The sequence below is a fragment of the Oryzias latipes genome, chromosome 7 (genome assembly GCF_002234675.1).
Source record: "Oryzias latipes chromosome 7, ASM223467v1".
In the NCBI taxonomy this organism is placed as follows: Eukaryota; Metazoa; Chordata; class Actinopteri; order Beloniformes; family Adrianichthyidae; genus Oryzias; species Oryzias latipes.
In genome coordinates this window covers 19,616,667-19,627,067 of record NC_019865.2, presented here as the reverse complement: position 1 = coordinate 19,627,067, position 10,401 = coordinate 19,616,667, and the positions used below count along the sequence as shown (strand labels likewise).

The following is a 10,401-nucleotide window of genomic DNA, read 5'->3' as shown; positions in this document are numbered from 1 at the left end:
CCCTGTTCTTCTTCTGGTTTGTTGACGGCTCAGAATCCCTGCTGGTGTTCTTGTTTATGTTTAGCGACTCTGGCCCTAAGGATGATGGGAACTTGAGTTTATTCCACTGTGATTGTGTTTACACGTGCATCACGTCACGGATGAGGGCTGCTGTTCCCAGAAGAACAAAGAATCCCCTGTAGTTCTGCTTTTGTTTTGTTTTTTTTTTGCATGAGAGCTCTCACACACGCTGGAAGGCATGTAAAGAGTGAACCATGCAAACACTTTTAAGAGGAAATGAGTGAAAGCTATGATAGATTCAACCTCTTAGATCCTTCCTTTAATGAAAAGAATGGACTGATTCAGCATCCACTCTAATCTAGAGAGGAAAAGTCCTTTAAAAATAAAAGCACACAAACACAAAAAGGTCAAGATGTTGAAGAAGGGTCATGTTTAGCCGGTTAAATGCCGGTTAAGTGTTTACTCTCTTTCTATGTGTGGATTTTGTATTGAGATGGGTTTACTCAAATGTTTTTAAAATGAGTTTAAACCCTTTAGATTGTAGCATCGTTGGCATGGTTCATAAACCTCTTACTCAGCGTTCATTATGCAGTCCTTTTAGTCTCTTTCCTCATTTTACGCACCTCAAGTAATGTATGCAAACTTTTCGGATGAATGTACAAACAAAATAATTCACTTTTAGTATGAGTTACTGTCGGTGACATGTCAGCATTCCTCAAACTGCCTTTTTCCCTTAAGCAGTCCTTCTTTTCTGCCTCGTACGTTTAACTTGCCAAACCACTGAAGTATAGGATTGTACCACTTTTTGGTGATATTTCCACTTACACTTTTGCATTTTGAGGCATCGTTTTTCCAAAAACTCCGGATTTAGTTTACTTTGGTATGTTCTAGTTTTCCCTTTTATAAAGATATTCAGCAACAGATCATTTTTCTTCTATTTAATGAAAATGGAACCTGCATGAAAGTGTTACTAAATAAAAGTACAAGCCACTTATTATAATACAATGAAAATTATTTTTAAAGCCAAAAAAAAAAAACTTCCTCTGAAATTAAAAAATCTTTTTCAGGAAAGAGATGGAGAATATTGACTAAGAAAGAAAGATGACATCACAAAGCCTTGTGTAAGGACAAACCCAAAGCGTACGTGCTCTTCCGTCTGTGGGGTGAGGTTATGGAATACCATGGAGGAAGGTATCAAAATTAGTAAAACTGTAACGCACAAAAAAAATACAAACTGAAAATCTCGGAAACATAAAAATTAGAAAATGAGAAGCCTAATGGGCCAATCAGGAATCGGAAGTTGTTTTGGTACCTAGACGCTCATTGTGTTTTTCTACTTCTTTGTTTAAGGGAAAAAATGATTATATGTTTAATTTGTAAAAATGTATAGATGCGCCCCTCCTGGTTGTGACGCCCAAGGCAACCTCTCTGATGGGTCCTAAAGCGATCCATGTTCCCGGAAGCGACGGTTCTCACCTGTGCGTGCGTGCGTAAGAGCGCACGCGCGTGTTCCACAGCAGTTCAGTCTGTGTGGCTCCGCTCGTGGCGCAGGTTCACTTCCAGGAACAGCGCGGAGCTGCAGGCGCAGAGTGTGTCATGGACCCACACCTGAAAACCAGCTGGAGATCCTGAAAAGGCTAAACTTTTCCTCACACGCAGGTAAGATATATATATATATATATATCCATCCATCCATCCTTTATTACCTTTTCTGAGTGTCCACACTGTCTTATTTTGAAAAATGACAGTCAGCAAATCAGCTCAATCAGTTCTTACCTTTTTAGAACAGAGTACTCCGAGTCCGGAAAAGTGCAAATATTATTACAATAATGTCGTTATAAGGAGAGGCTGCTGAACTATTCAGTTAAAAACAAAGTTGCCTTTGTGTTAAAAGCTGTTGAACTTGATGTTGAACCGTTTTTGTTTTTGTTTGTGAATGATTAATCTGGATCAAGATGACCTTCTGGGCGCACGCCTAACCTTTCTTGACCTCCAGGATTCTCAGGGTCAGAGGAATGTTTTCTGATGAGAGTCCCGCCTGGTTCTGGTGCAGCTCGGCTCACATCACAGAGCTTGGCTGGACTTGTCTTCCAGATGGGGAAGCCAGCAAAGTGACATTCCTGTCCTCATTATGTTTGACTCAGCTGAGTTCAGATTGCTCTGGCAGTGCTGCCCTGCAGGTTTGTTACCCGTTTCCAGCAGGTGTTGACCTAGAGGTTTTTTTTTCCTGCTTAGCTGGTGTCTGTGTCACAATGGGAAGGGACGGTAATTAACACGATTAAACAATTACAATAAAACAGGTTCATGTTTTGCCAGCAGGCTTTTAATTTTTAGAAAACAAGAGTAAATGCAGGGGGAGGGACATTCCACTTTTTAGTACAACATTCAATTTCTTTATAATTAGATCTTAAAAGCAAGCACTTTAATTCTTTTTGTTGTTCGATCTAGTTTATTTCATGTCAGTAGAGCTTGTACTGAATTCCTCCACCTTTCAGAGCCAGTCGTCCCTGTCTGTCTTCATCATGAATGTTGTTCCAAACATACTTCCAAAAAAATGTCCCTACAGCCTCTGACAAAGAACTCAAATGTCTCAGCAGCTCGATTAGATATTCATATATAGAAATCTGGAGATCAAACCAGCAACCTCCTGACTGAGGAAAGGTTTTCTGCATACGTTGGACATTTATGAGATCTTCACTACTGTGCAACATGTGTTCTGTTGTCAGTTGCATAAATCCAATGACCTGATGTGTCAATAGATGCGTCATTTCAGTGTTTTCTGCCCAAATATCGTTTTATTTTATACACAAACACTTTTGTTTCCACAGGAGTTATGACCTCTCCATCCCCACTGTCACAGACGGACACTTAGTCCAGATAGAATTTCTGAATATTATTGCTTTAATTCTTATTATAGAGTGAGTTTTTCTTTTTCTTTTTATCAATTGTAATTTACTTGTAAAAATGTCCAGAAGATAAGGCGTGCAGGCTGACATGTAGACCAAGAAATTCCTGACTCACATGACTAACCTTCAGTTCAGCTGCTGGTGTGTTTAATCAAATGTTAGAGGAGATAAGGCAACAATGAAGGTATTTTTGTTCGGCTTTCCTGAACACATCTCAGTCTGTCTGCCGCCACTCAAAACTCTTCCGTTTTTTCTTCCTACTGAGATGCAACAGACTGCATTTAGTCGCTCTTATAAAAGTTTAGGAGCTTTGCGTTGATGGAGACATCAGTTGTGTATAAAGTTCCCTTTTTCTTTGGGTCATAAAAGGCTTTTACGTTGTGTTTTTGATATTTAATCTCGTGAAGCCAGAATACCATTTCTGCTTATGAAATTCAGCATTAAAGGTTGGGGAAAAAACTGTTGTTTTTTTTTAGCTACTTAATAATTTGAGCACAAATCAGGATCAGCTTTTTTGGACAAATACAGTGGATATCCAAACAATTTAGCGTCTGTTTCTTATGCTGTCGTGCAAACCAAGCAAGGTATAGAATGGTGTAAAAAGGTAAAGACAAAAAAAGAAACCATGTAAAAAATAATGAAGGAAAATATAAAGATAAATAAAAATACAGCAGTAGTTGCGGTGACAGTTCTCATGTTTCTGTTCCATACTCTTTAAATGGTCAAGAGTTCATCAGAGTGAAGGCTCTGGGGAAGATGCTTTAGGCACTGATTATTATTGATTGTTTGTTTTTAGTATGATTTTTTTCATTGCACTTTATTTATTTATTTTTACCTCTGTGCTTCAAAATGTTCAAATCCTCCCGGCATTTTCTCAATAAGTTGAACCCAAATAAAGGCAGCTTTGTCTTACCTGTTCTGGATTTAGTAGAAACAACCTATGCATGAATGCACAAGAACACAACATATCGTATTTCTTTCTCATTGGCCTGTTCTATGGTTTAGAATGTGATCACTAATTTCTTTTATTATTATTTTTTGTAGTCTTTTTGGTGGGGGGCTGTTGTTTAGAGATAAAATGGCTTTTATCCTTGCCAAATAACTAAAACTTATTTTTGATCATTTTACATTTGCGTAAAAAAGCGGAATCTAAAATTTTTGATCAAGATCTTCCTTTTAACAGAACGCAGGAGATCGATCTTTCAGATGAAGGTGTCAGAGGCTGGATCGTAGGAAATCTGTCTCCACAGATCAGTAGATGTCCTAAACAAGAATGCCAGACAGTCGGGTGATTTGAAGGCAAACGCAGACATTGTAGTGACGAAAATAGGAGATGCTGTTTATTTACAGACATGACTAGTCAGTAGAAAATGAATGGGCAAAGGTTTGAGTCACAAAAGGGAAGATAAAGCAGTTAACATGCAAAACATGAATCGAAGGGACATGAGAGAAAAAATGCACCTACAGTATAGTTTACCAGCTATTATAACTCACTTCCTACTTGTCTCCTAAATTCAACATAATTTTTACACTCCCTTAAACTGTGAGAGCCACATATTTTGGAGTGAGAACTCTCCTGAACAGACGGCTAACCTGAATTCTGACCGTGACTCAAAGATGACCAAAGGAGTTTTGGTTTCTCCACAGCAAAGTAACTCACTTGAAACTGGTTCAGGTTCAGCTGCTCCTGATAAAGACACAAACCTTGCTTTCGCTTTAGCCTCGCTGGATATCGGTCTGACGGATCTGCCCGAACCTCCTCATTACCATGTTTCCAACCAAGTTGAACAAGACAATTCATCCCACGAAGTAGTAGTTTTCAGGAAGGTATGATTTGACTATTTTTTCTTGAAACTTATACGAGAGAAGGGCAGATTTTACAAGGTGTAAAGGTGGTTGTGTCAAACGTCAGGCCTTGGTCAGTGTTCTACATGTTTTCCAACCTGATCAAGGTCCTCAGCAGCAGGAAGGACAGGATTTCTGAAAAACCAGCTTGATGCCAGTCCTTGAGGCCTGGCGTCTGACACCCCTGCCTTACAGGGGCATGTGTCCATCTCTTGTTCATGCCCTGCGATGGACTGGGAAACTGTCGAGTGGTGTAGCCCGCCATCACCCTGAAGTAGCTGGATAGGCTCCAGCAACCCCAACCAGAATAAGCATGTTTACAAAATGAATGGAAAGTCTTGTAGAATGAGGAACATTCAGAAGAGGCTGCTCCTGCCATGACATAGATGTCACAGTGTGTGGTGGTGAAGGAAGCAATGAGCCGAAAGGGGAAGCTGTCAATTAACAGTCTGTCTGTTTTCCAGCGTTGCTCTGGGTGTTCATTGAGAGAACGAGCTTCCTGCTGAAGCCGACCATAAGGGGTAAAATCATGTGTGGATATATGCTGAGGCTCTTTTTCCTTTTTGTTCTTCTTGTGATATTTCCTTTCAGTTGCTAACATGAGTAATCCATATGACCTTTTTTTTTACATTAAAAGGAACATTAGTTGTCTTGGAACAAGAGGTCTAGATGGGTACATTTGTGTTTTTTCAAACGAAAACATTTCTTCATGAACTTCAGATCTTTGGGATGAAGTGGGAGTGGTTCACACCGCTATTCCTGAATGAAAAGGTTCCATTTCAGGGGATTCCTGTCTTCTGTTAGCATTCCTTCTTAAATAGTTTTGAGAAAATCTTAGTGGAACAGGACCAGGATTTGACTTTTGACAATCAACTCCATCTTTAGTACTGGGCCTGTTTTATGTCTTTTCAAAATAAAATTGTCTCATCTTTGCAGGACCGGTATTGTGAGCATTATCTCTCTATCTGCTGTAACGCAGCCTATTCATAAAACAGGGTTTTTCAACTAATTTTGACGCATAGAAGATACTTCCACGTTGCTGTTTTTTTTTTCATTTGTTGTTTTTCATGTTTTAATCTTTTTGTAGATTCCTCCCCCAATCAGCTTTTGGTGAGATCCACTCGACTGTTCAGAACAGCTTCCCCCTCTTGTCGGGGCGATGGCGAAGACATGGCCGGGCGGCGCCGCCATGGGATCCCTGAACACTGTGGACAGTGCAGGGAGCTGTGACAGTGTGATCAGTGGGAACTCTGGCTGCGTATGTACTCGTTTTTAAATTTGCCCAAAATACATTTTTTAACCTATCCCATCTCTCATCTGTGTGATTTCAAAATAAAAGCTTGAATGATTTTATAAGTGGTTTCTTTAGATCCCCTGGAACAATGCAGGTTTTTGTTCCTGTCCTCTCTCCGGCAGCTTGTAGCTCGAATGCCAGCTTGTTCATTTCTCAGAGTTTCATGTTGTCTGCAGAGTGACGACAGCATGGAGCACCTGTCTCCAGAGGAGAGGGCGTGTCTCATGTTTCTGGAGGAAACCATTGAAGCGATGGAGATGATGGAAGACAGCGGGATATCCAACGATGAGCCGGATTTTGGGCCAAAGTTGGAAGACAATAATCAGCCGACAGTCAACGGTACGCTGTTGACATCAAAAACTATCCTGTACCATTTCTTTGATAGTTTGGGGAGTTTGGAGTGTGCATATTAACATCAGAGTGTCTTTTTCCCATTAGGTATTTCGTGTTTATCACAAAAGAGTGGAAGTGATGAAAGTCTAGGTTATGTTGCAGGCGATCCTGGTAACACAACAATGAACCACACAACTCCTGCACTGGATCAAACCATTGAGCCCACTCCAGCTTCAGCTATCACACCGAAGGATGTTGAAACGGCAGACTTGGAGGTTCAATCCAGTCCTTCGATGTCCAGATCTGCTCCTGATGCTGCAGCCCAGTTGCCATTAAGTCAAGCTAATGCTGTGGGTGCAGCTTCTCATGATCCTGGGAATGGTATAACTACAGAACCCTGCTCTGCAGACGCCTCTGAACTCGATTTGGGCATTATCCCTCCTCCTTTAGACTTCATGGATGAACCAGAACCTCTTCCTCTACCAGAGGAGCTAAATGAAGTCCCTCCACAAGCAGAAACCCCAACTGAGCCTGAAGCTCCAGCCCCTGCTGACTTGCAGCAGTCGGAGCTAAAAGTCTCCTCAGAGAAACATTCGTTGAACTCCATTGAGGTAGATGGTCCTTCTGTTCCACCTCCACCAGCAGAGGAGGATTCTGTTCCTCTAAATCCATATCTTGATGTTCCTGAGCCCAAAGCCCCCCCTGCTGTGGCCCCAAAGCCAAAGAGCATTCCCGCTAACATCCTTCTGAGGTCCCACAAGTCCACAGGCACTGGCTCTGAAGCAAACTCCAGCCACTCCACAACCAGCAGGGACATGCTGATGGACCCTCAGAAGGTCCGAATGGAGGCACTTCGAAAACTTGGACTTCTCAAGGGGAGCCAGGAGACATCGCCCCCTGCTTCTGCCCATGGAGGGAGCCTAAAAAGCAGAACCTCCCAAGAGGTTCCCCCTCTCAGCCAAGGAGATCCTCCCCTCAGGTCACCTCCTAGCTCTCATGTCCACAGCCAGCCTGCAGCCTCCATGTCCCTCCATTCTGTGCCACCCGCTGCCGCCCCTGCCAAACTCCTCCCTGCTCCTGAAGCTTTCAGTGACATAGACGGTCCTCCTCCTCCGGATAATGAAGTCCCTATTGTCAGTGGAGCCTCTGTAAGTCCCCCTCCAGCGCCAATAAAGCAGCAAACTACACAAAAAATCAGCCGATCTGCCACCTTTGAGCAATGCAGCCTGAGTCCGTGCGCCAGCATGACCGTTCAAGGTGACAACGCCAAGCTCAGCCCCAAGGAACTGCATAAAATGCGGTCCCGCCCCGCTTCCATGGGGTGTGGGAAGGATTTATCCCGCTCCGCAGGAGGGGAGCCCCTGACAGGCCACTCCTTAAGGCAACAGCCGCATTCTCAGCGGCCTGTCCAAAACACCTTCCAGAACCCCAGAGAGTCGGCCAAGCTGCCTCGGTCGCAGGGGATCAGTGTTCTGATCTGCCCTCGTCCAGAGAACGCCGAGGACCGCCGCGAGGCGCTGAAGAAGCTGGGGCTTCTCAGATACTGAGCCCCCTCCCAGCAACCAATCACTCCCTCTAAATACAGAGACTGAACTGGACCAGTCAGGACTGAACCGGGCTTTTAGAGCTTTTTAACCTCATGGGTTTGTGATTCTTCAATTTTACAGCGCAATCTGATTGTTTTATTCATCAGAATCAGTCTCTGGTAATCCATAACTCCCTGTATGTATTGTACAAACATTTATGATGTCTATATGAAGAAAGCTGGAAGTAGAGTACTTGTTAAGTATTAATTTAATCCTATATTTTTCTTATTTTGAATGTGCACTTATAATCTACCACCTCATGCCTTTTGGGATGCATATGTGTTACGTCTGCATACTTCTCTTTAGTTTCCAGTCTAAAGTGTCACCGTTGTACTCCCTGCACTTTTGTTTTATTCTAGATGCCCTTTCTGTCTGTTCCAAGTCTTTCATATTTATTATAAACAGCACACGGTCAAAATACATGCATCAGAGCTGCAGGTTATTTCATTGTGTTTGTTGAAATTCAGGCACTGTGTTGTGTGTTTGCTGGAGCGTACGTCTGCATAATTCGTAGTACGCAGGCAGTGTGTAATAAGAATCTACAAAAGCGCGTGCTCTGCATAGCAGCACATCCCTCCCACACATGGGGACGTACAGCTGCACCACACTGCAGCTACTGCATGTGTCTAAAGTAAAAAGAAAAGTCGTACAAATGTGGGTTTGGAGCGACTTTGGAACAACTAGCCACTATTTTGCTCTTTTCCATAAAGTTGGCTCCATCGGTTGTCGTGACTCGTACGGATCATTCTTCAACACGCCGTTTCCATCTGATGCGACAATGTGAGAACTGGTGCAACCTGTTTGTCGAGCCTTCATGAAACCTCCCGACTGCTTTCCGCTTGCCGTCTGTGAGGCCTCTGCGCCTCCACGGGCTGACTGTTTCTGACTGACTGCCTGTTTCTGCACCACTGAGCCTTTTTCTACTGTCTTGTCTTTTTACATTAACATTTTTTTGTCTTCATCACAGGAATTCACAGCATATTATTTTGAAAACATCCCAGCTGTCCATTTGCATTATTAACACAGGTTTCGACTGAGAAATGATTTGAATACAATTTTGAATATTCCACAAAAATATATATATACGGGATAGATTTTGAGGCCGGTGCATTGAGAAGTCATGTGACAGAAGGACTTATTAATAATAGGACGTTTGTTCAAATGTTAGCTGGAAGGAATGCTCCTCTTTAGCAGAAAAGCAGCTTTGTGCCGTCAGACTAACACTGATGGCTTTGTGCTGCTCCAGGGTTTTTGTGATACGCGAGCTGATTTGTGTTCTGACAGTTGACCCTAAAGAGGACGAATCAGTGACGGCACCTGTCAGTTTCGCCAATACCTTCATAGATCAGCTGCTGTGAATAATACGCCGTTACTTTCTTGCCATTTTTTTTTTTACAATGTTTAAAACAAAACAAAAAAAAAGTTAGAAAGAAAAGATCCAACATGAAGACAAAATGAAAACTGAATAATTCACAAGTCTGTGGAGCTGCACACTGAAAGCAAGGCTGTCACTTTGTATGGGAAAGTTGTGGGAGACCAAGGATTCATGGGGGGAAAAATGACTAGTTTTATATGAGAAGCACAGAATAAGAATAGAAAAATCAGTAGAAGGTCAGAATAGATAGAGACAGGGATGGGGGAGGGGGGGGGCACACCAAAGAATAGTGGTGAATCAGGAAGGAGCCTCCATGATGGAAATTCAATATCACAACAGTAACACTCATCCATATGGATCAGAACCACAGCTGTAATCCAGGTTCAACACAGAGTTTGTATGCAGCAGAGAACACGTGAATGCAGGTGCACATGTTTAGCATCTCTGCTTGAAATGTGACACAATAACCTTTATTTCTACCATAAGCCATCTGCAGATATGTCATCCACCAACCCATGTCCATACATGCACATTGGCAACTTAGTGTTATGAGATCCAGGAGAGCTGTTACAAGATCATTCCCCGTGTTTTTTTACCCAAGATATTTTAAAACAATGGGGTAAGGGAAAAAAAATTCTTATTTTAAGAAAAAAAAAATCCTTTCATAAGGACAGTTTTTATTTTCAAATCAAGATTATGTAATATTTAAAAACTTTCTCGATAAGATTATATTTCTTGCAAGGCAAAAAAGGCAATTTTCTTGAAACAAAGGACTTTTATTTTCTTAAGTTTCCGTTTTTGTAGTATATATACCTAAGACGAAAAACAAATCAAAAGCTACTATAATAAAGTCCATAAAGAAGTAGATCCCAATGGTTTAACTGTCAATATGGCCCATGAGCATTAGTTCATCTTCTACCGTTTATTCCCTTTTGGGGTCACGGGGCTGCTGGAGCCTATCCCGGCCACTTGTGGGCGAAGGCAGGGGACGCCCTGGACAGGTCGCCAGTCTGTGGCAGGGTAGAGTGTCTGCAATCACACATCCATTCACTCTCACATTCA

General features: G+C 42.2%; 1 protein-coding gene across 2 annotated transcripts; it reads left to right on the top strand.

Annotated features, from left to right (window-relative positions):
- Positions 1-1,483: 1,483 nt before the first annotated feature.
- LOC101163492 (specifically androgen-regulated gene protein) lies at positions 1,484-8,406 on the top strand. 2 transcript variants are annotated; one of them, XM_004070917.4, is made up of 4 exons: positions 1,484-1,659; positions 5,839-6,009; positions 6,222-6,384; positions 6,484-8,406. In XM_004070917.4, the coding sequence occupies exons 2-4, from the start codon at positions 5,911-5,913 to the stop codon at positions 7,923-7,925; spliced, it is 1,704 nt and encodes a 567-aa protein (XP_004070965.1). In that variant the 5' UTR covers positions 1,484-1,659; positions 5,839-5,910; the 3' UTR covers positions 7,926-8,406. The 2 variants fall into 2 exon arrangements, with proteins under 2 accessions (XP_004070965.1, XP_023812503.1); XM_023956735.1 differs by lacking the exon at positions 1,484-1,659 and having other exon boundaries at positions 1,702-6,009.
- The last annotated feature ends 1,995 nt before the right edge of the window (positions 8,407-10,401 follow it).